The sequence below is a fragment of the Scyliorhinus torazame genome, chromosome 1 (assembly GCF_047496885.1).
Source record: "Scyliorhinus torazame isolate Kashiwa2021f chromosome 1, sScyTor2.1, whole genome shotgun sequence".
NCBI lineage: Eukaryota > Metazoa > Chordata > Chondrichthyes > Carcharhiniformes > Scyliorhinidae > Scyliorhinus > Scyliorhinus torazame.
Window position 1 is genome coordinate 130186826 of NC_092707.1, and position 26013 is coordinate 130212838.

General features: G+C 44.5%; 1 protein-coding gene across 5 annotated transcripts in view; it reads left to right on the forward strand.

Moving 5' to 3' along the window:
• Positions 1-25268, forward strand: part of LOC140412411 (glutathione hydrolase 1 proenzyme-like) — a 141231-nt gene extending 115963 nt beyond the window's left edge. For all 5 annotated transcript variants that reach the window (XM_072500820.1, XM_072500823.1, XM_072500821.1 and 2 more), the window contains 5 exons: positions 8950-9131; positions 11846-11967; positions 13306-13418; positions 22529-22657; positions 24969-25268. In XM_072500820.1, coding sequence (XP_072356921.1) covers positions 8950-9131; positions 11846-11967; positions 13306-13418; positions 22529-22657; positions 24969-25133 — 711 coding nt within the window. In that variant the 3' untranslated portion in view covers positions 25134-25268. The remainder of the gene's footprint in view (positions 1-8949; positions 9132-11845; positions 11968-13305; positions 13419-22528; positions 22658-24968) is intronic.
• The last annotated feature ends 745 nt before the right edge of the window (positions 25269-26013 follow it).

Sequence of the window (26013 nt, forward strand, 5' to 3'; positions counted from 1 at the left end):
AATTACGTCATTCTCCATCTGATGAAAAATTCTTTCATGAGGTCGCTCATCCGCAAGAGGTTTCTCACAACTAGATTGTCAAGATTCCTTTTTCATTACACCGTACCCAGTCTATGATGGCCTGTTCTCTAGTTGGTTCCTCAACATATTAGTCCAGAAAACCATCCCGTATTCAGTCCAGAAATTCCTCCTCTACAGTATTGTGATGAATTTGATTTGATTAATCTATATGAAGATTAAAATGACCCGTAATTACAGATGTTCCTTTATTGCATGCTTCTCTAATTTCCTGTTTAATGCCATTCCCAACATCAGCACTACAGATCTGGGATCTGTATACAACCCCTACTGACATTTTTTGCCCCTTGGTATTTCTCAGCACTATCCATAGAACTTCCACATTGTCGGATCTAATATCCTCCCTCACTATTGTCTTAATTTCCACTTTAACCAGCAATGCAACACCCCGCCTTCCTAAATACTGAATACCCCGGGATACTCAGTTCCCAATCCTCGCCACCCTGCAGCCATGTTTCTATAATCCCGATTATATCTTATCTGTTTACATCTCATCATAGAATTTACAGTGCAGAAGGAGGCCATTCGGCCCATCGAGTCTGCACCGGCTCTTGGAAAGAGCACCCCACCCAAGGACCACACCTCCACCCCATCCCCATAACCCAGTAACCCCACCCTACACTAAGGGCAATTTTTGGACACTATGGGCAATGTAGCATGGCCAATCCACCTAACCCGCACATCTTTGGACTGTGGGAGGAAACCGGAGCACCCGGAGGAAACCCACGCACACACGGGGAGGATGTGCAGACTCCGCACAGACAGTGACCCAAGCCGGAATCGAACCTGGGACCTTAGAGCTGTGAAGCATTTGTGCTATCCACAATGCTACCGTGCTGCCCGTAAATCTATTTGTGCAATTAGCTCATCTGCTTTATTGCGAATGCCCTGAGCATTAAGGCACAAAGCCTTTAGGCTTGTCTTTTTAAAATTACTTGTCCCATTCCCACCATTTTTCACTCTGGCCCTGTTTGAATCTGGCCCTTAATTTCTCTGCCTTATCATTTTTCTGATTCCCCTTTTTGTCTTTTGTTTTTGTCCTCAATTTCCCCCTCCTCTGACTCCTTGCATAGGTTCCCATCCCCTTGCCATTTTAGTTTACACCCTCCTCAGTCACTCCAGCAAATACTCACCCAGGACATCAGTCCCGGTCCTGCCCAGGTGTAACCCACCCAGTTTGTACTGGTCCCACCTGCCCCAGAATTGGTCCTAATGCCTCAGGAATCTGAAACTCTCCACTCGCACTATCTCTTCAGCCACGTATTCATTCGATATATCCTGCTATTTCTACTCTGATTAGCACGTGGCACTGGTAATAATTCTGAGATCACTACCTTTTGAGGTCTGACTTCTCAACTTTCTTCCTAACTCCCTATATTCTGCTTTTAGGACCTCATCCCATTTTTTTACCTTAAATCTGCGACTCCTGTTTAGCAATTCCATTGATTGGAAACAATTTCTCCTTATTTACTCTATCAAAATCATTCATGATAGAACATAGAATTTGCAGTGCAGAAGGAGGCCATTCGGCCCATCGAGTCTGCACCGGCTCTTGGAAGAGCACCCTACCCAAGGTCCACACCTCCACCCTATCCCCATAACCCAGTAACCCCATCTAACACTGAAGGCAATTTTGGACACTAAGGGCAATTTATCATGGCCAATCCACCTAACCTGCACATCTTTGGACTGTGGGAAGAAACCGGAGGAAACCCACGCACACACGGGGAGAATGTGCAGACTCCGCACAGACAGTGACCCAAGCCGGGAATCGAACCTGGGACCCTGAAGCTGTGAAGCAATTGTGCTAACCACAATGCTACCATGCTGCCCTGATTTGAAATAATTTGAAATACCACTGTCAAATCTCCCTTTGTTGTGTTATATATCTGCTTTACACAAACTCCTCAATCTCACATCAGGCCCAGTAAACTATAGGGAGATTTTGTTTATTTGAAGGCACTTTACACATAGCTCAACAGACAGATATACGTAAGAGATTTAGCAACCATTACTCATAGGCACAGCGCAGCTGCAATTCCTACGCCACTGCTGGCAACATGCTGCTCTACATCCTGGCTGCTTCCTTATTTGCACATTCCTTTAAAGTGATATCACAACATCCTTTTTTCCCCCCAAGGTAACATTGCATCCATTAAGATTAAAGATATACACACAGTAGGGTAGTTGTGAAAACTATTCGCACAAAAAGTAGATCTCTGTTTGAGTTTGAGTCTGTATAATGTATGGGTAGCTTACTAATTGCCCCAGGTCTTGTGATGGTATGACTATGAGATCTAGACTTATCACTTAGATGTTCTTGACTTCTATATGTGTTGACACCCATCAGAATATTGATAGTTGTTATGATGGTTTCTCACAGTTTCACTTCCCAGCTCATCCCCAGATATGTGTGGGTTGCAGTTCAAATGCTAGGTGTTGTACAGTTGTTCAATTCCCTTATCTGGTCTTATTTTCTCTTTAACATTGCTCAATTTAGTTTTATGGCCTCATAGGAACTAGGCCCATAGAATCCATAGAATTCCTATAGTGCAGAAGGAGGCCACTCAGCACATTGAGTCTGCACTGACCCTCTGAAACACCACACTACCTAGGCCCACTCGCCCACCCTATCCCCATAACCCTGTAACCTAACCTGCACATCTTTGGGTGCTTAGGGGCAATTTAGCATGGAGCACCCACAGGAAACCCACACAGACACGGGGAGAATGTGCAAACTCCACACAGGCAGTCAACCAAGGCCAGAATCAAACCCGGATCCCTGGTGCTGTGAGGCAGCAATACTAACCACTGTGCCACCGCTACAAACTGTGGATACTTCTGCAAGTGGTCAGGTTCCCTGTGTTATATATACAACCCAAACCTTTAGTCCCACCCGCAGACTGTGCAGTTCCATACTTGCATGTCGATCGGGTGCTGTCACCATTCTCCCTTGTTTTTTTAAAGTTTTTCCTGTATCTCTCATAACTGGGACAGGTGATGGCTTGGCTTGGTTGTTCTACCCTGTCTTCCAAACATGATTTCTACTGGTGAGGGTAAGCCCATATCTAAATCTCTTGTTCTCAGATGGAACAGGGCAATATGGAGGTCTTGTTTTGTTTCCCTGTACTTCATGATTCATGCCGGTAGTGCAAACCATTCGCTCAGCAAGACCGTTAGATCTGGGATAGTGTGCAAGGCTGTCACATGGTTTATGGCCCATTCAGCACACACTTCCCTAAAAGGTCTGCCAGTATACTATGGCACGTTATCTGATATGGGGCTGGATTCTCCGCCGGGGGGATGCTCCGTTTTGCCGGCAGCCGGAGGTTTCTCGATGGCGTGGGACAGCGCCACAATGGGAAACCCCATTGACCAGCCGGCGTAACGGAGCATCCCGCGGGCGGGGTGAAACGGAATTGTGACGCAGCGGGGCGGAGAATCCAGCCCATGATCTCTTCATGTATACCGAACAAACTGAATATTGCACTCTTGGTGACTGCCATGGATGCATTTGAGAATCCTTCAGTTATCTGATGATTAAAGAGGTAGTCAATGACGAGGAGAAAGTCTAAAATCACAACAGATTTATTTGCTATACATTGCGATGACTAAGTGTACAATGGAATCTCATGATGGTGTCGAGGTTCTTTGTATTGATGTGGTTGGTGACTCTGGCATGTTTTGCACATCCTCACTATCTTCTCGACCATTGTTGATCTCAGACCAATACACAGTGTACCTTGCCAAGCACCTCTATGTCCATTTGCTCCTGGTGTAACTGTGGCAGTAGGTGCTGGTGAAGAGCTTTAGGTACAAGCACCTGATTTCCCTTGAAGACCATGCCTCTTGAAAAATCTAGTTCTGTGTGGCCAGAAATATCTGAGGGTGTCGGCACGTCTTGTATCATATCAGGCTGATCTTTTGACAATGACTCTCCGCCATGCCTTTAGTCATGGATCATTTATTGTTTATTCTTGAAGTTGGTTGAGTTTATGTCAACCAAAACTCATCAGATTGACGTTAAGTTTTCTACTTTGATGTCTCTGTCATTCACTTTCAGGTCCAGCAAAATATTCACAGTCTTTTTTGGATTTTGCAAAGTGCTCATTGTGTCAGAAGAAACCATTTTGCGACCCAGTCTGTACCAGTATTCAAAATGGTATCCCTGTACTTTTAGCAGAAGTCGTTGCTGTCTGAGTGACTTGTCCCACTGACCTTTGGAGCCAAGTGCAATCGATCGGTTTGACATCTTGCATAATGCACGCTCCTAACCCTTTCTGAGATGTGACAATCTCTAAGACTGTCTCTTTACTTGGGTTGAAGTATTTCCAAACACATCTCTTCTGACGATGCCTATTTAAGTGACTCAAATACGCGTTGGTGGACCTCCTGCCATATGTATGGAATACCCTCTTAGTGACAGTGCTTTATCGGCAAAGTTGGGTGTGTATGTCACTAAGTAGTTTAAAAATCTAAGGTATCTCTGCAAGTCCTCTTTGTTCTGGGGTGTAGGCATGTGTCACACATCTTCAAGTTTTCCTGGATCAGAACGGATCACATAATGCAAATGAACATAGCCGAAAAGCTAATATGACCTATATTCACCTGGCATTTGTTGCTGTTGAAGACAAATCTTCAAGATGAGCTGCTGCCATCATGAGTCTAGATTATGATCATTCTCTTCTTTGATATAAAAACAGGAAGTGATGGTGAAACTGAGCAGATCTGGCAGCTCCTCTAGGGTCAGATTGGACTCTAAATGTTAACTCAGTTTTTCTCTCTCCACAGATGCTGTCAGATCTGCTGAGTTTTTACAGCATTTTCTGTTTTCATTTTAGTTCTCCAGCATCCATATAATTGTGTTATTATGCTCATCTTTGGTTTTGCAATATCATCAGTAATGCATATAGATCCAGAAATATTTTCTGTAATTCTTTCCATTTGCTGCTGGAGCAGATCCTGGTGGATGAATCAAAATGTGATCGCAAGAAGCAGTACCTTCCAGATGGTATCCCAAACATGCTGATCTCTTGAAATACTTCTGTCAAATTAACTGACTAATATTCTTGTTTGACTTCCAACGTTTGGAGTAAAACTTGGCTCCTGTGAATTTGGGATTCGATTCCTCTAATGTTGGAATTTTGTGTGAGCATCACTTTAGGTCAAGAGTTAAGACGTCTTGGATCCAAGCCTATCTGGATTGTGCTATCTTTTTTTACAACTACACCAGTTGATGTCACCACCTCTGAGGTTTCCTGTCTGGGAGTCTGTCTGGGTATATCTGCTGTAGGTCATGAACTGATGAAGTGTGATTATTCTTGGCCTCTTCTGCTGGAATTGGTATTTTGGTGATCTTGTGTATGGTTGCAATGCTCAGTTTCCTATGCGCTGGTAGTCCTGCTTTTGCTAATAAAAATACTTGTGATTTTCATGCAGATGTGCTGTGGTTGCATTTCAATGTCGATATAATTATGTAATGAATAGGTGATCCGTCGTACAACCTATTGTATCATTGACTTCCAATGATCCAGGTACATAAATTTTAGGATTCCGACCAGTACGATACTCGTGCTCACTCCTGTGTCGACTTTAGCTGTGAGCATGTGTTTACTGCATTTCTTCAGGCATGTGATCTTGATGGTAGTGAAAGCCTCAAACTGCTTGACTTAATCCACACATTGTATCACATTAACAATTTGGAAAGCTAGTTCATTTTCCAGTTAAAGACCCTGGTCTGTCTGGCTGTTAACCTTGTGCATGTGCTTGCACTTGTGTGGATCTGTGGCACACTCCCTGCTGGTGCTGCTAGTGTGCTAAATGTATTTTTGTTCGGTTGTTTCTTGCTGTAATCTCTGGTCACATCTCCAGAGCCAGATTTCCAAGGTAGCCAAGCCCAATGCCTTTTTGCACCAATGTTATGTAAAGATCCAATGGCTGTCTTTATTTTCACTGCTTGCTTGTCTGGTTCTGTGAAAGATAAATCTAAAATGCATAGTTCCATCCTTTGCTTGAAAAGCCTAAATTTGGATCGGACACCTGTGGTCTTCAATTCACTTTGGGGGATTTGGTGATATTTTCCAAATGTGTAGGGGATTTGTAACCTCTCTATGGATTGATTCACCAATGCAGTTGCTGTGTTTTGTTTTATTCCCTTCCCTCATGTTTTGTGGCTGCAGTTCAGGTTTATTCCAGTTACACATACCTTTCTCATAATGTGGGAATGACACCTGAGGATGTGTCATGTGAGAGTATCTTTAAGAAATGGGTGTTTATAAATGGGTGTGTATATACGTATCTGTAGTGAGAGTACCTTTAAGAAATGGGTGTTTATTACTGCAGTGATGTCAGAGAGTGGGTGGAGCTGGGCTGTCTGTCAGCTTTTTACTTTTGATTTTTGAGCAGGCTGCAGGGTGTGTTTTGGTTTCGTTTTCAGTGTTGGAGCTGAAGCCAGACCAAGCAGGTGGACTGCTGTTCTCTCTGCCATCAAAAGACTATCTCTTGATCATTTGGTGAATTCAGAAATATAAATGTTCTCAGTAGTGAATGTAAACCTAATGTGCTTCTGTTAAAAGGTGGTTTTTAAGTCGTATGGATGTTAAAAGGAAAGCTTAAAGGATTACTTAGTGTTGTAGTCTTTGGGGGTTGTATTTGAATTAATGGTTGCTAAGTTGTTCACTGTATGTTTTAAAAATGTTAACTTGAGTTCATAGAATAAACATTGTTTTGCTTTTAAAAAATATGTTTCCATTTCTGCTGTACCACACCTGTAGAGTGGGCCGTGTGCTCCCCATACCACAATCTAGTAAAAGTTGTGGGTCAGGTGAACTCCATGGTACACCTTGGGGTCCTCTAAACCCTGGCCCATAACAGATGTCACAATAACCTTGCAGCCCAATTCAAAATCATCTGCAAGGCACTGCTCTGGACCAATTTATTGCTCCCATTAAGCCCTAATCCCACAAACCAAGTACTCGTTGTTCTGCAAAGCACCCCCATAGAGGGGCTCTGTCTCCTGGGGTTTCAACATATATACAAATACAATGTACCAAATCTTGCCTGTGGTTTGCTCTATCGTCTTTAAATTCACACCGCTGCCATCATAATCGTGTTTCTATGTCTGCTTTACACAAACTCTCACACCAGGACTGGTAAGTTCATTTAAAGGCGCATTACAGGGTGGATCAGCAAACAGATTTACCTGAGAAATTCAGCAACCACTCATGAGGATAGCATGGCTGCAACTCTTAAACACACATTTCATGCTAGCTGCTGGTCAAATGCTGTTCTACATCCTGGCTACTTGCTCATTTGCACAATCCCTTAAAGTGATATCACAACAGCCTTTATCTTCTTTACAGAAATCAAACCTTTCAACCTGGGTATCGTTCTAATAAAACTTCCCTACAGCCACTTTAAGACCTTGACATCCTTCCTAAAAGGATAAGAGCCTGTATGTCCCATCAGGATAGGGTTTGAAATGTATTCCTACTCTTAGACAGTCCAAGCAGGCTAGCTGGCAATCTCCAATATTAGAACTACTCTTCAGGTTCTATTTTGTGAATACATTTCCCATCTCATTGAGGTAAATATGTTGGTGGATCTCCTGTGGTGCTGCTTACATAAGTGGCAGGGCAAGTTGATTATAAAATAACATCAAGGCAACAACTTGCCTTTTTATATTGGACCTTTTATCATATACAAACATGCTGCAAAGGGCTTCAAAGAGGTGTAATTGTAAACTAAATCAGGAGCCACATAAGACTAAAGAGATGGATTGAATGGAATGTTATGAATGAGGAGAGGGAGATGAAATGTGTCGGAGTTTAGGACAGGAAATACAGTGTGGGCTGGGGAAGCTGAAGGAATGACCACCAATGTATGTGGAGGGAAGAGATAAGAAGAAAAGAGAATTATGTGGTTGTAGGACTGAAGACGGTTATAGAGATCGGATGGGAATATATCCTCAAAGGAAATTTGAGTGACTGGGGAACCAGGAGCCTTATAACTCAGGAAGGAAGGTGGAGATTGGCGACTGGATCTTGATTCAGGATTGGATACAGGGAATGGGATGTTGGATAAATTTAAGTTCAGAGGATGGGAGGATGGTCAAAAGACCATGAAATAATAGAGGCTGAAGGTAACAATGATATGAATGTTGGATAAAGGTAATGATTCGGTAGAAGAGGTTGGCAAAAGGTTAACGCTGGATGTTGCCAGGATATATACATAGACTTAGAATTACATTCGGGGTGATGGTGGCATTGCGATGATGTCACTCGACAAGCAATCCAGAGAAGCAGGCTAGTGCTGTGTGTACATGAGTTCAACTCCCACCATTGGAGCTAGTGGAATTTATCTGAAATTGAAAGCCATCTGGTTCACTTTAGAAAAGAAAATTTGCCATTCCTTCTCCTTCTGGGTGAGTGAATTCAAGTCCACGCCAATGTGGTTGGCTCTCACCTGCCCTCAGAAATGGCCTAGCAAGCCACTCAGCTTAAGGTTAACTAGGGATGGGCAACAAATGCTGATCTTGCCACAACCACCCAGATCCTATAAAATAATTTTTAAAAATAAAAATGTATAAATTGACCGCATATCTGTAGACATCACCAAGGAACATCCTGTACTGTAAATGACAAGTGTTGAGTCAGTGACAGTTTAATTGCTGTTTAGTGAGGGAACTTTGCAGAGTCAAAAGCTCGTAATGAAATTAATGATTTTTAACATGCTTTGGACATTTTGATAGGTGATATGATGTATGCTCCAAAAATATTTTTTATCAAGACATTTGTGTGTGAATGCTGGCCACGAAGGGGTGCCAATTGAGTTCATTTGTTCCAATTCCTCTTTGCTTTAACTGTTAAACAGGTCAACGAGATGATCTCAAAAGCAAATGATATTAGAGAAAAGATCAGTGACAGTCACACCAATGAAAAGATTGATTATTATGGGATGAAATGCTTTTTACCTGGGCAGGATGGAACATCCCATCTATCTGTTGTAGCACAAGATGGCAGTGCAGTGTCTGTCACCAGCACTATTAATGGTCGGTAAGTGTTTATTAAGTAATAAAACTACACTCCTAAGCCTCAAATGTTAATTTGACACTTTTACCAGTAATTAAAAGAAATGGGTTTAGTCCCAGCTCAAGATGGGAATCGTAGCTGGAATCATTGGAGAAAGAGGCCGTCGTGCCTGTGCTGATCCTTTAAAAGAACAGTCATGCTTAGTCCATGACCTATTTCTGTCCACAACTCTGTACCATAAGACCTTAAGACATAGGAGCAGAATTAGGCCACTCGGCCCATCGGGTTTGCTCCGCCATTCAATCATGGCTGATATTTTTCTCATCCCCATTCTCCTGCCTTCTCCCCATAACCGCTGATCCCCTTATTAATCAAGAGCCTATCTATCTCTGTCTTAAAGACACTCAGTGATTTGGCCTCCACAGCCTTCTGCGGTGAAGTGTTCCACAGATTCACCACCCTCTGACAGGAGAAATTCCTCCTCAATTCTGTTTTAAAGGATCGTCCTTTAATCTGAGATGGTGTCCTCTGGTTCTAGTTTTTCCTACAAGTGGAAACATCCTCTCCACGTCCACTCTATCCAAGCCTCGCAGTATCCTGTAAGTTTCAATAAGATCCCCCCCATTCTTCTAAACTCCAACGAGTACAGACCCAGACTGTACTCACACGATAAGCTGTTCATTCCAGGGATCATTCTTGTGAACCTCCTCTGGACCCTTTCAAGGCCAGCACATCTTTCCTTAGATATGGGGCCTAAAACTGCTCACAATACTCCAAATAGGGTCTGACTAGAGCCTTGTACAGCCTCAGAAGTACATCCCTGGTCTTGTATTCGAGCCCTCTTGACATGAATGCTAACATTGGCTTTGCCTTCTTAACTGCCGACTGAACCTACACATTAACCTTAAGAGGATTACGAACATGGACTCCCAAGTCCCTTTGTGCTTCTGATTTCCCAAGCATTTTCCCATTCAGAAAATAGTCTATGCAATCCTCATCTTCCTGCCCAACTCCCTTTGAAAATTAGTTTTTGAACCAGCTTCAACCAGCTTTTCAGGTAAAGCATTCTTGATTTCAGTAACTCCTTGCGTGAAAATATGTCTTCTCCTCTCCCCTAGACCTTTTACCAATGATTTTAAATCTACTCCTCCTGGTTATTGACCCATTTGCCAAATGTCTCTCTGCTCTCAGAAAAAGTCTTGAAAACCTCTATTAGGTCAATTCTTGACCTCTCGTGTTCCAAGGAGAACAAATCCAAACTTTTCGAACTCCTCCTCATCTCTCTGAACATCCTGGTAAACTTCCTCTGTCTCCTTTCTCTGACTTTGTGTCTTTCCTGAAATCTGGGTGGTGCCTAGAATTGTCCATAATACACCAGTTGAGGCCTCAACTTGGGGAGTTGAACAAATTGTTATATGACTTGAACCTGATAGCTGGATGGTAATAATGAAGGTTAGTGATTCAAACAATGAGCCAACGGAAAGGGCTAAATGCGGGGCTGAATTGATATACTGAGAATGGTGTGCAAGAAGGAATAGTTAAAGAGCTGTGTGAACATGGAAGATAGAATGAGATGGATGTGGTGAAAAAAAGTTTGACTGAGTGAATACTAACCACTAGTATCAAATCCCAAGAAGAGAGTACATTAGTCAATTGAGAACTGCTTGTTCCTTCGGGCCCAGATGTTTCCTGATTGCAGGAAACCCTCCAGGCCACTCTAATGACTATTTGTTTCAATTGAAGGTTATCAAATATGTTCTATCCCTTTCACAGAACACTAGTACAATGTTGCTTTGCCTATCCAATGTCAGCTGAGCACATTTTCCCTTTTTTTTGAGTTGGTATGAAGAGAGTCCTCTTCTTCAAAAGAAAATGATTCTTCAGTGGGTATGTGACCAAAATTCAGTGGCACCTTCACGGTCACCAGAGGAGTAAAGGAAGGAGACTCTCAATGCCTGCTGCTATGAACTCCATCTCTTTCCCAGAATATACAATGAGTTTAATTTGGAAAAGGTACATCGCACCTATCATAGAATTTACAGTGCAGAAGGAGGCCATTCAGCCCATCGAGTCTACCCCAGCACTTGGAAAGGACGCCCTACTTAAGCCCACGCCTCCACCCTATCTCCATACCCAGTAACCCCACCTAACCTTTTGGTCACTCAAGGGCAATTTAGCTTGGCCAAAGCACTTAACCTGCACATCTTTGGACTGCGGGAGGAAACCACTGTGCGCACCCAGAGGAAACCCACGCAGACACGGGGAGAATGTACAAACTCCACACAGTCGCCCGAGGCTGGAATTGAACCCGAAACGCTGTAGCTGTGAGGCAGTAGTGCTAACCACTGTGCCATTGTGCTGCCCCTATAGGGACAACCCTCGAAAGCCAAACCTGACGGAGAGCCCTGGAATGCTGGATGGATCTATGCCACCTGAAGGCAAGGCCAGAGATAGGTTCACCAGCGAGACAACTTTGCAACTCAAATTGATTTTGCAGCTAGTTAAATTCCAGAGCATGACCACCCCTGCACCCCCCCACGCCACACACATACACACGAGGAAAATGGAGAAAATCAATAGCAAGAGAATGTGGGTGAATTGCAAATTCAGCTCTTGCAATCTCAATGGGAAAAAATCATCACAATCAATGTCTATCCTGTCAGAGGCACTACCAGTAAAAATTCCTGTCTGCTCGCACAGACAGTCCTTCACTCTGATTCTTGTTTTGTATTTTTCAGTTTTGGATCATTTGTTCGTTCGAATGTGACTGGGATAATATTCAATAATCAGATGGCAGACTTTTCACAGTACAGAGATAACAACAGTCTACCACCATGTTCTGAAAACTATGTGCAACCTGGTATGTTTCATGATTTTTTTTTCAAATGAATTATTTGAGGGAGCGGCCACATAATGTTTGTTGGTAAATAAAAATTGTAATTTTTTTCCTGAGATCATTTTAAACTTCTTGCTCTAATTATGTAATTTAATACATATGCCGGCAAACTTAATTTCCATTTTGCTAATGAAATAACATATTCCATGACAGCTTATGCTCCCTTTATGTCACAGGGCTTCTTCAAGTAACAGTGGTTTTGGAACACACTCAAAGTCCTGCTGTTGTGAAATCTGTTCCATTAGGATCGTGGGGTGAATTTCACAGCGTCAAGCACAACACCAGAATAACGGTGCACCTGTGCACCCAAAATTTCCCATGCCCTATGTTTAAAAATGAAGTATTGCAATTCTTCTTTCTAGCCAGAGAATCTTTTCCCAGAGAGACGAGTGCACCAGTGTTGCACAAGCTAAATTGAAGGCCCAGGTGGACAGGTCGAGCACCGTTTTATTGCTTGGTGCTCATGGGAAAGAACACATCAGAATTGCGAGCACTCTTTGTGCTTAAACTGAAGATGGTAGGATGTCTAAAGCTTGGGACCATTGAAATGAAATGAAATGAAAATCGCTTATTGTCACAAGTAGGCTTCAAATGAAGTTACTGTGAAAAGCCCCTAGCCGCCACATTCCGGCACCTATTCGGGGAGACTGTTACGGGAATTGAACCGTGCTGCTGGCCTGCCTTGGTCTGCTTTCAAAGCCAGCGATTTAGCCCTGTGCTAAACAGCCCCAGATGGCTGTGCTTCCTGAGGTTTGAGTGGACAAGTGGCGCATAAGGACACTCCCCTATACGAAATAAGGGACTTAACAATTGACCCATTAAGCTCTGAGGGTACAAATTTGAATACACTTTTGATAATTGCCTGTATTTCACCTCTTGGAAGGGCCTCACTGTATGGAGGGAGCATGCATTAAGCAAGTCTTTGGAGAATGGCTCAGAATGGTTGATATGATTAACCAGCACACTCTGCTAAATCGCTGGCTTTTAAAGCAGACCAAGGCAGGCCAGCAGCACGGTTCGATTCCCGTACCAACCTCCCCGAACAGGCGCCGAGACTTTTCACAGTAACTTCATTGAAGCCTACTTGTGACAATAAGCGATTTTCATTTCATTTCATTCAAGACCTTGAGGTGAAAGGGAAGAGGACGACCCCATTGAATATATAGTCCTGAAATAACAAGTAATCCTGTCAGTTTATTACATTTTAGGCAGCAATTCTTTATAACTGAGCAGAGAGAATGGAATAAACTCAGCAATAAAATAATTCAACTAATGTTATCGATATCCCCAATTTTCCAATAGGCAGAAGACCTTTCTCTGCTATGTCTCCTGTGATTATACTTGACAAAGATAAAAAAGTGAAAATGGTGGTTGGAGCTTCAGGCAGCTCAAGGATCATCACAGCAACTGCTCTGGTATGTATGAAAATAGAACAGGAAATTAAATCAAATGGAATCAAGGTAGGTTGAAGAAACCTCATGTCTCACAGGCAAAACTATTGATCAAGGAAAAGCTCGTTAGTTCATTTAATCCATTTCTCTGCGAGATGAATACTTCTTGAGGGGTAAATATTTCACATTCACCCCAACCCAGTTCATTTAATCCATTTCTCTGCGAGATGAATACTTCTTGAGGGGTGAATATTTCACATTCGCCCCAACCCAATAAACGCACTGCGGGGGGGGTGGGCAGGTTTAGCGGTGGAAGGGATGCGAGTTCAGGAGATAACTCAACACAAAGAAAACCTCAAGTCGATCAACACAATTTCTCTCTCTCCTTTATATTATATCAAAGTGTAATTCTTAATACCAATTTTTTTTAAATTGACCTGTCTTAGCTGAAGGGCCAAAAAGAAAGAGGATGAACAGCAATTGGTTGGCATCAAACTTGAATTTAGTAATGTGTAGATTTTAGGAAGACAAAGAGAATTTTTCATGGGACAGATGGGCAGAGCAAACCCGTTGCACATCACTTGTTGCTTGTCATTAATCACCCATTGCCCATCGCTTACCATCTATCATCTCCTCCCCACCAAGAGTCACACATCAGAAGGAAGAGGCGCTACCTGATCCTTCATGCGCCACAAAACATCCAGTTTTGCTTCTTCTTTACATGTTTCCCATTTGTGTATGTGCGTGAAGATGGCTTTCAATCAAATGGTCAGTAATTGCATCCAAACATTGTTCGCTAGACAATTTCTTGATCACTGGTTTCCTTAATTTGTCCCAGGTGATATCAGTCTTTCTTGGGTCACCTGGATGAGTCAGCTATTCTTACCTTCTTTCAGGAAGCTTTCTCCTCCATGTGACTTCTGACCAAAAAGCAGTGATCCCCAGGTTTTCTCTTTCACAAGATGCTGTCTAACATTTTTTTGCCTAGTTACCGATTTATAGTTTTTTTTTTAATGATGATCAGAAGCGAAGCAATTTCTTAGCACAATGTCCTTCCACATCTAATTTTATTCCTTTTCTGGTCTTGCTGCAATATCTGCATATCTTTTGTAAGCTGTGGCAAATCTTCACTCCCCAGGGTAGCTTTGATTTCCCTTTATATCAATATTCAATTGGAGTATCAGTCTCTGTTCTGAGCCTGTGGAATAACAACATCGATATTGCTGCTTTTAAATAAGGAGTGATTTTTAAATTATACACCAGTATTGGAGAAAGGTAATTGAACTAGTTAGACTTTTATTACTCTTATTCAGAATTTTGTACTGTTAAGGCAGCTAAAATATTTCCCCATAAAGAGTAGTAGTACTGCCTATTATCCATTTTGAGAGCAAAGGTTAGCAGCTTTCGAGTATTGCTGTACCATATTGAATTCTCAGACAAATTGTGAAAACAGATGGCAATTTTAGTTGTTTTCCAAATGTTGTACAATTCTCCAAACTTGTGTTATCTGTATCTTCTCTCACAGTTTTTGATGTAAATAGCCTTTCACCCATTTGATTGAAAACAAAAACAAATTGGCAAAAGAACCTGGAATAGGCGAGGTTGAGGGAATTATTTTTGCCAAAGGAAACTGTAGTGATCAGGATTGCATTAACTGAAAGGATGATGGAAGCAGATTTAGTAGTAACTTTCAAAAGGTAATTTGATATATATTTGAAAAGCGCCACGAGGGAAGAGCAGGGAGGTAGACACACCCAATTCTCGCACCCCCCCCCCCCAATTCTCGCAGACACACCCGATTCTCGCAGGCACCTGACTCCCGCCCACATACCTGACTCTCGCACTCACATACACGCACCCTGCTCACACATGCGCACTCACATTCACACATAGAATTTACAGTGCAGAAGGAGGCCATTCGGCCCATCGAGTCTGCAACGGCTCTTGGAAAGAGCAACCCAATTAAGCCCATGCCTCCACCCTATCCCTGTAACCCAGTAACCCCACCTCGCCTTTTTGGACAGGACGGGCAGTTTACACGCAATTTACATGCACCACACTCACACTCACTCATGCACCTACACTCACACACACACACACTCACACTTGACTCTCTCACACACACGCACCTGCACTCACACACCCGCTCTCACACACACACCCCGCTCTCACACACACACACACCACGCTCTCACACATACGCACACCCACACACAGTCATGAACACAGCCCAGTCCATCACACGAACCTGCCTCCCATCTATTGACTCCATCTACACCTCCTGAGGAAAGCGGGCAGCATAATCAAAGACCCCTCCCACCCGGCTTACTCACTCTTCCAGCTTCTTCCATCGGCAGGAGATACAGAAGTCTGAGAACACGCACAAACAGACTCAAAAACAGCTTCTTTCCCGCTGTTACCAGACTCCTAAATGACCTTCTTATGGACTGATCTCATCAACACTACACCCTGTATGCTTCATCCGATGCTGGTGCTTATGTAGTTGCATTGTATACCTTGTGTAGCCCTATTATGGGGGCGATTCTCCGATATTGAGGCCAAGTGTTCGCGCCGTCGTGAACGCCGTCGTGAAAGGCAAACAGGGCCCGGAGACGACCTATTCTGGCCCCCACAGGGGCCCAGCACGGCGCTGGAGTGGTTCACGCCGCTCCAGCATCCTTACGTGGCGCCAAATGGGTGCCGCGCCAACCCGCGCATGCGCGGGGAACATCTTACGCACGCCGGCCCCTCACTAACATGGAGCCGGTGTTCTGGGGCCGCACGCGGAAGGAGGTAGGCCCGGGGGGTGGGGGGGAAAGGCCGGTCAGCCGATCGGTGGGCCCCGATCGCGGGCCAGACCCCATCGGAGGCCACCCCGGTGAAGGAGCCCCCCCCCCCCACCCCCCACAGGCCGCCCCCCCCCCCCCCCCCAGCGTTCCCGCAGCGACCAGTGGTGGACGGCACCGGCAGGAACCTTTCGTGTCGTAGCGGCCGCTCGGCCCATCCGGATGGAGAATCACCTCTCGCCGGTTCGCCGAGTGGCCTAGTGCGAATCGCGCGCCGCCGGTTTCCAGAGGGTGGAAGAATCGCGTGCGGGGATCGGGGCAGCGTGGCGCGATTCGCCCGGCGCCCCGGCGATTCTCCCACGCGGCGTGGGGGGGTGGAGAATAGCACCCTCAGTATTTTCTCTTATTTCCTTTCATTTCATGTACTTAATGATCTGTTGAGCTGCTCGCAGAAAAATACTTTTCACTGTACCACGGTACACGTGACAAATCCAATCCAACACACTCAACCACTCACAAACAGCCACTCTTCGCTCACCCACATCAGACACACACACACACACACATCTGACTTTCTACCACAAACACACACCCGACTCTCTCACACAGAGGCACACCCGCTCTCTCACATACACACACAGCTCTCTGTCACACACGCACGTACACACACAGCTCACATGCACACACACCCGACTTTCTCTCACATACATACCCAATTCTCTCATACACACAGGCATATCCAACTCTCTCTCTCACACAAACACACCCAACTCTCTCTCTCACACACAGAGACACACCCAACTCTCTCTCTCACACACACACAGACACACCCAACTCTCTCTCTCACACACACACAGACATACCCAACTCTCTCTCTCACACACACATGAACACACTCAACTCTCTCTCACACACACATAAACATACTCAACTCTTTCTCACACACAGAGACACACCCAATTCTCTCTCACACACACATAAACACACTCAACTCTCTTTCACACACACATACACACCCAACTCTCTCTGTCACACACACATACACACCCAACTCTCTCTCACACACACATACACACCCAACTCTCTCTCACACACACATACACACCCAACTCTCTCTGTCACACACACATACACACCCAACTCTCTCACACACACATACACACCCAACTCTCTCTCACACACACATACACACCCAACTCTCTCTCTCTCACACACACACACACCCGACTCTCTCTTACACACACCCCTCACCAATGCACTTAAGCACTCACTAACCCACTGAAACTATTTCAGACCTTTTTGAATTTTTCTGAACATGGCAGCTGATCATAGAATCATAGAAGTTTACAGCATGGAAACAGGCCCTTCGGCCCAACCAGTCCATGCCGCCCAGTTTTTACCATTAAACTAGTCCCAGTTGCCCGCACTTGGCCCATAACCCTCTATACCCATCTTACCCATGTAACTATCTAAATGCTTTTTAAAAGACACAATTGTACCCGCCTCTACTACTACCTCTGGCAGCCCATTCCAGGCACTCACTACCCTCTGAGTGAAGAAATTGCCCCTCTGGGCCCTTCTGAATCTCTCCCCTCTCACCTTAAACCTATGCCCTCTAGTTTTAGACTCCCCTACCTTTGGGAAAAGATGTTGACTATCTACCTTATCTATGCCTCTCATTATTTTATAGACCTCTATAAGATCACCCCTAAGCCTCCTACGCTCCAGGGAAAAAAAGTCCCAGTCTATCCAGCCTCTCCTTATACCATCTCCTCAAACCATCAAGTCCCGGCAACATCCTAGTAAATCTTTTCTGCACTCTTTCTAGTTTAATAATATCCTTTCTATAATAGGGTGACCAGAACTGCACACAGTATTCCAAGTGTGGCCGTACCAATGTCTTGTACAACTTCAACAAGACGTCCCAACTCCTGTATTCAATGTTCTGACCAATGAAACCAAGCATGCCGAATGCCTTCTTCACCACCCTGTCCACCTGCGACTCCACCTTCAAGGAGCTATGAACCTGTACTCCTAGATCTCTTTGTTCTATAACTCTCCCCAACGCCATACCATTAACTGAGTAGGTCCTGGCCTGATTCGATCTGCCAAAATGCATCACCTCACATTTATCTAAATTAAACTCCATCTGCCATTCGTCGGCCCACTGGCCTAATTGATCAAGATTCCGTTGCAATCCTAGATAACCTTCTTCACTATCCACTGTGCCACCAATCTTGGTGTCATCTGCAAACTTACTAACCATGCCTCCTAAATTCTCATCCAAATCATTAATATAAATCACAAATAACAGTGGACCCAGCACCGATCCCTGAGGCACACCACTGGTCACAGGCCTCCAGTTTGAAAAACAACCACCCTCTGTCTTCTGTCGTCCAGCCAATTTTGAATCCAATTGGCAACCTCACCCTGGATCCCGTGAGCTTTAACCTTCTGCAACAACCTACCATGCGGTACCTTGTCAAAGGCTTTGCTAAAGTCCATGTAGACAACGTCTACTGCACTGCCCTCATCTACCTTCTTGGTCACCCCCTCAAAAAACTCAATCAAATTTGTGAGACATGATTTTCCACGCACAAAGCCATGCTGACTGCCCCGAATCAGTCCTTGCCTCTCTAAATGCTTGTAGATCCTGTCTCTCAGAATACCTTCTAGCAACTTACCTACTACAGACGTTAGGCTCACCGGTCTGTAGTTCCCAGGCTTTTCCCTGCTGCCCTTCTTAAACAAGGGCACAACATTCGCCACTCTCCAATCTTCAGGCACCTCACCTGTGGCTGCCGATGATTCAAATATCTCTGTTAGGGGACCCGCAATTTCCTCCCTAGCCTCCCACAACATCCTGGGATACATTTCATCAGGTCCCGGGGATTGATCTACCTTGATGCGCTTTAAGACTTCTAGCACCTCCTCCTCTGTAATATGCACACTTCTCAAGCCATCACTATTTATTTCCCTTAGTTTCCTAACATCCATGCCTTTCTCCACCGTGAATACCGATGAGAAATATTCATTCAGGATCTCACCCAACTCTTGTGGCTCTGCACATAGATGTCCTTGTTGATCCTTAAGAGGCCCTACTCTGTCCCTAGTTACTCTTTTCCCCTTTATGTATCTGTAGAATCTCTTTGGATTCTCCTTTGCATTATTTGCCAAAGCAATTTCATGTCCCCTTTTTGCCCTCCTGATTTCCCTCTTAACTCTATTTCGACAATCTCTATACTCTTCAAGGGATCCACTTGATCCCAGTTGTTTATGTACGTCATATGCCTCCTTCTTCTTTTTGACCAGAGTCTCAATATTTCGAGTCATCCAGGGTTCCCTACTTCTACCAGCCTTGCCCTTCACTCTAAAGGGAATGTGCTTACCCTGCACCCTGGTTAACACATTTTTAAAAGCCTCCCATTTACCAGCCGTCCCTTTGCCTGCCAACAGTCTCCCCCAATCTACCTCTGAAAGTTCCTGTCTGATACCATCAAAATTTGCCTTGCCCCAATTAAGAATTTTAACTCTTGGGCCAGACCTATCATTCTCCATAGCTATCTTAAAACTAATGGAGTTATGGTCACTTGTCCCAAAGTGATCTCTCACTAGCACTTCTGTCACTTGCCCTTCCTTATTTCCCAAGACGAGGTCAAGTTTTGCCCCCTCTCTAGTCGGTCCATCCACATACTGAATGAGAAATTCCTCCTGAATACACTCAACAAATTTCCCTCCATCCAAGCCCCTAATGCTATGGCTGTCCCAGTCAATGTTGGGAAAGTTAAAGTCCCCTACTATTACCACCCTATTTTTCTTGCAGCTATCTGTAATCTCCTTACATATTTGCTCCTCAATTTCTCGCTGACTATTTGGGGGCCTGTAGTACAGTCCTATCAAGGTGATCTCTCCCTTCTTATTTTTCAGTTCCACCCATATAGACTCAGTGGGCGAACCCTCGGATATATCCCCTCTAAGTACTGCCGTGATGTTCTCCCTAATCAAAAACGCCACTCCCCCTCCTCTCTTACCTCCTGTTCTATCCTTTCTATAGCATCTGTACCCCGGAACATTGAGCTGCCAGTCGTGCCCCTCCCTTAGCCATGTTTCAGTCATAGCTATAATATCCCAGTCCCATGTGCCCATCCATGCCCTGTGTTCATCCGCTTTGCCCGTCAGGCCCCTTGCATTGAAATAAATGCAGTTTAATGTAGACTTTCCTTGCTCTCTGCCCTGCTTTCTCTGGTCATGCTTTACACACTCTCCCTTCCTGCCTTTTGTTTCCGTCCCCACTGACTTCCTACATCGGTTCCCATCCCCCTGCCACATTAGTTTAAACCCTCCCCAACTGCACTGGCAAACACACCTCCGAGAACATTGGTTCCGGTCCCACCCAGATGCAGACCGTCCGATTTGTACAGGTCCCACCTCCCCCAGAACCGGTCCCAATGTCCCAGGAATTTGAAACCCTCCCTCTTGCACCATCTCTCAAGCCACGTATTCATCCTAGCTATCCTGTCATTCCTACTCTGACTATCACGTGGCACTGGTAGCAATCCTATTACTACCTTTGAGGTCCTACTTTTTAGTTTAATTCCTAACTCCCTAAATTCAGCTTGTAGGACCTCATCCCATTTTGTACCTATATCGTTGGTGCCTATATGCACCACGACAGCTGGCTGTTCACCCTCCCCCTCCAGAATGCCCTGCAGCCGCTCCGAGACATCCTTGACCCTTGCACCAGGGAGGCAACATACCAACCTGGATTCTCGTTTGCGTCCGCAGAAACGCCTGTCTATTCCCCTTACAATTGAATCCCCTATCACTATAACTCTGCCACTCTTTTTCCCGCCCTTCTGTGCAGCAGAGCCAGCCACGGTGCCATGAACCTGGCTGCTGCCACCTTCCCCTGGTGAGCCATCTCCCCCAACAGTTTCCAAAACGGTAAATCTGTTTTGGAGGGAGATGACCGCAGGGGATCCCTGCACTGCCTTCCTACTCTTCCTCTGTCTGTTGGTCACCCATTCCCTATCTGCCTCAGTAATTTTAATCTGTGGTGTGACCAACTCACTGAATGTGCTATCCACAACTTCCTCAGCATCGCGGATGCTCCAAAGTGAATCCATCCGCAGCTCCAGAGCCGTCAAGCGGTCTAACAGGAGCTGCAGTTGGACACACTTCTTGCAGGTGAAGGAGTCAGGGACACCAGAAGTGTCCCTGACTTGCCACATCTCACAAGAGGAGCATGACACGGGTCTGAGCTCTCCTGCCATGACTTAAACCTGAATTTAAATTTGAACTACACTACACAGCTAAGAGAAAGTCAAAGAGAGAGAAATCACTTACCAGTTACAAGCCAATCACTTACCTGCTGGCTGTGATGTAATTGCTCCCGAGACTCCCTCACAGGTCTGCTTCTCTGCACCTCCTTAAGATGAGCACCAAATTCCCTTAACTAGTTAATTAATTTACTTAATTAATTGGATTTTTTTTTTTTGTTTTTTTTTGGAAACTCAACCCCAAACACCAAAAAACACAGCCCTCACTCACCTCTTACCCGAACTCAGCCTTACCCAAACTCAGGTACACTCTGTTGGCCTCCAGCACTCTGTTTCTAAAGGCACTTCAGCCACACCCTTTGTATCCTTCCTGATTTACAGTCAGCCAATAGGCCTGCTCCCGAAACTGATCTCCCGAAACTAACAGCTGACCTGCAAGGTAAGGAAGTTGTTAGGCAGTACTTACCTCACCCAGGCCGCGACCTTTTAAACTGTCCCCTCTGCCTCGCAGCTCCCGCGCTTTTTCAATCTCCCGCGCTGTTTCCAAGGTCCCGGCTCTCTCTCTCTCCCGAACTAACAGCTGACCTGCAAGGTAAGGAAGTTGTTAGGCAGTACCTAACAAATGTATTAAAGAAGGGGTATTGCCTCCATGTTGTTCCTCCTTGTCATTGTTTCTCGGGGGTGTCTGCACTGTGGAATCGCTGCTGCAGATGTGACATAAAAAACTCGGCTGCAATGATGCAAAAAAGGTAGTGTCGCATTAATCATCAGAGTTGCAGCAATATCCTCAGCCTCTCACTGACCCAGGAGATCTGGGCCAATATCGTATAAATGTACAAAATAGAAAGAGGACAATTGGGCCATTGCAATTGTGTCTTTCCTCATAGCCCTGCCAATATTTAATTTTTAAGTAAATTTCAGTTTCCTTTTGAAAGCTATTATTGATTCTGATTCCACCAATCATTCCTCTTTATGTCATCTCCAAACAGTAATTACTAAAAGCTAATTTTATGTTAACAAGACTGGCATCCTTTTTGACTTGTTGAATAATGTGTTTCTTGTTCAATAGGTTATAATGAATGCCCTTTGGTTTGGTGATGATGCTTGTGAGGCAGTGAAGAAGCCAAGGGTTCACCACCAATTGTTACCAAATCTTGTGCAATTTGAATCTGAGGAACTGGCATCAAATGCAGAGGAGGTTAGTAAATTTGGAAACCAATGTAAACAATTCAGTCACGTGAGAAGTTGCAATCATGAAAGTGGTACAGGCTTCTGCAGGAGCAAACCGCCTAGTACCACTCCCCTGCCCTTTCCCTGTCGCCCTGCAACATTTTCCTTTTCAGATAATTATCTTTAGAAAGCCTCAACTGACCCTACTCCTACCACAGCCTCTCAAGTTGTGCATTCCAGATAATCACTCGCTGTGTGTAAGAGTTTTATTCTTATGCCGTCCTTTCTTCTTTTGCCAACTAACTTAAATCTGTGCCCTTTGCAGATTTTGAATAGCTTCAGCTGGAGACACTTCTTGCGCATGTGGTCACCCTTGACATTGTAAGTGTCCTTGGCTACTCACATCACACAAGAGGGGAGTTCCACATAGCCAAGCTGTCCTGCCATGACTTATCCTTAAATTGCTCCCTTTACTTTTACTTCCATTAGTATAGGGCATATTAAGTACAGTATAAATGCTCACCAGGTCCTATTTACCAATGCTGCTACTCTTCCTTGGTTTTCCTGTCGTGTCACTCTTGTTTTTTTGAGGTACCGCCTCTCTCTCCTGCTCTTTATTGAAGTCTTACCTCCCTCTCTCCGTGCTCTTTTATTGAAGTCCTGCCTCTCTCCCTGGCAATTAGTCAATTTTCTCAGTACTTCTACCTTGCTTCTAGTTGTTTCAGCTCCTGTAATACTTTGGCACAGATTTAAAATTTAGTGAAACTTGAGGAGTTGATGTGTCAACACAAGGAACATCGCAGTACCAATTAATTGATCACTAATTCGCTCACTGGTTAGAGTACGAAACCTACATGCAGAAACCAATCACCACAATGCTGCCTCATATTGTTCGATGGGATCCCTGTTTTCCTGGGATCTCTGATGGAATGGATATCAATGCCGTCATTCAATCATCACATTTTCTTCTTGGCCCAAAGTATTTTTCGAGAGCACCTAATGCCGTATCAGATAGAGATGTATCTTTTGTGAGCTGAACACTTGCCGGCCTTCTGTTCTGAGACAATGTACAAGTACGGCTTTTTATGGATTGGTGTTACACCTAGATTGTCCATACCTATAGTCAGCAAGTAGGTCTTGAACCCTGAATTCCATCACTCCCATGGGAGGATCTCCAGGGGATGAAATAAATGGTTCTGGAGCTGGTAAAGCTAAACACCAAACTCATTGCCAATGTTTGTTATGTATTCACTGGATTGATGTGATTTATCTGATTTATCTCCGAGCAATGCAGAGATGAACATGCACTCATGCACATACACACATACAAGTTTTGCAGATCCCCCACTCAACCCACAAGCTAAAGCAAAAAGCAAGTATACATGGATCAGTTACCAGGCTAACAGTATCAAATACAGATCGAACAAATCATTGAACACTGCACATGAATACTGTTTCCATCATATCTTCTCTGGTGGGCAGCATGGTAGCACACTGGTCAGCACAGTTGCTTCACAGCTCCAGGGACCCAGGTTCGATTCCCGGCATGGGTCACTGTCTGTGCGGAGTCTGCAAGTTCTCCCCGTGTCTGCGTGGGTTCCCTCCGGGTGCTCCGGTTCCTTCCCACAGTCCAAAGACGTACAGGTTAGGTTGATTGGCCATGCTAAATTGACCTTAGTGTCCAAAAAGGTGGGGTGGGGTGACTGGGTTACGGGGATAGGGTGGAGGTGTGGGCTTGGGTGGGGTGCTCTTTCCAAGGGCGGTGCAGACTCGATGGGCCAAATGGCCTCCTTCTTCACTGTAGATTCTATGATTCTAGAATTTCTCTCACATCATGAACAAGATCAAAGAAAAAACTTGTCATCTTCTACGGATATTCTTTCGCTCGTGCAATCTGTCTAGACTCACTGTATTTAATTAAAGTTTGGAGCTCAAAGCTTTCCTGAACAGTGTCTCCCATCAATTCTAAACTACAGATATCTCATTCAATGCATTTTTCCTCTTTGTTATGTTGATTCCCTTTTCTGTGTTTGGAATTTTCCTTTTCTGTGTCAAACTATAAAGTTGGTTATTTCACCTCCGCTCCGTCAGCCCCCCTTGGGAGGACCCTCCTGCCCACCACTTTCCGACAGATTTTTCTACTTTTAAAACTTCTCTTCGGATTCATGTCCCTATATGATTCTTTTCAACACTGGTGATCTGTAGCAAGGGCCTTGGTCCTTAGCATAGTTTCTCAAAGATAGTTTTAAAAAACAAAAGTCTGTAGTACTGAAAGGTTAATATGCGCTTGATAATTCTAACGTGGAGTTATTTTCCATGAATGTGTTTGATTCCTGCAGCTTCGCCAGTTCCGCAAAGAAATAGAAGATGACCTAAAGAAGAAAATGCATATCAGTGGTTTTGCCGACATGCCCTCGGTAGTTCAGGTTATTGTACGAGAAGGGAACGTTTGGCACGCTGTTTCAGATACCACGCGTAAAGGTGGCTGCCCTGCAGGATACTGAAATGCTCTCAAACCTATTTAATTTTGCCGTACAATATCACGATGGAATATGAAGTGGAATACTTCAACCAACACATTTGAGGTTTTGTCTGTAAATTATCACTGCTATATGAATCATTAAAGACCTTAACATGAACCGCACCGAAACATTTTGGTAAAAGGTAGCAAGCATTATGCTGTATTGCATCGATCAGAGCCCAAAACTGTAAATTAAATATTGGGAGCAGTTAATTGCAGCAAAAATTCTCATCCATTGTGAGCACAGTGAATATTTGGACGTGGACTGCGCATGATCTTCCAAATCAAATGGTTAAAAAATTGAGCTTTTCGAAAATGCTCCTGCCAGGTTGGAAACTTTCCCACAACATGGGCGAAATTCTCCTACCCGCCCCGCCACATTTCTGCTCCGACCGGCCGGCGGGAGTCTCCGTAACACCGGCCGGTCAATGGAGTTTCCCATTGTGGGGCAGCCCCACGCCGTCGGGAAACCCCCGGGCGCCAGCAAAACGGAGACTCCCGCCGGCGGAGAATGACGCCCCATGTCTTTATCAAAGATTGTAATAATTATAACGTGGCATAAGATGCACTGCAATATGTGACCCTATAATATTAAATTAGGCTAGCCAAGGTGCAAGTTAAAGCTATATCAACAGCGAAGAAGCAGTACAGAAATGAAATTAATTGTGGATGTCAATGACCAAGATGCATTCATTGAATATTTGTCCCTGAATTTCTACAGTCCCTGAGTGTTCTGTGGATCTTTGGCTGGAATTAGATTAGAAGGTAGAACCCGAGCAGAAGTTCAGGAACTTTGCCTTTGGAGTCCATTCCACACTAGGGCAAACAATTGAAAGACAAACAAGAATACATAACATCATATA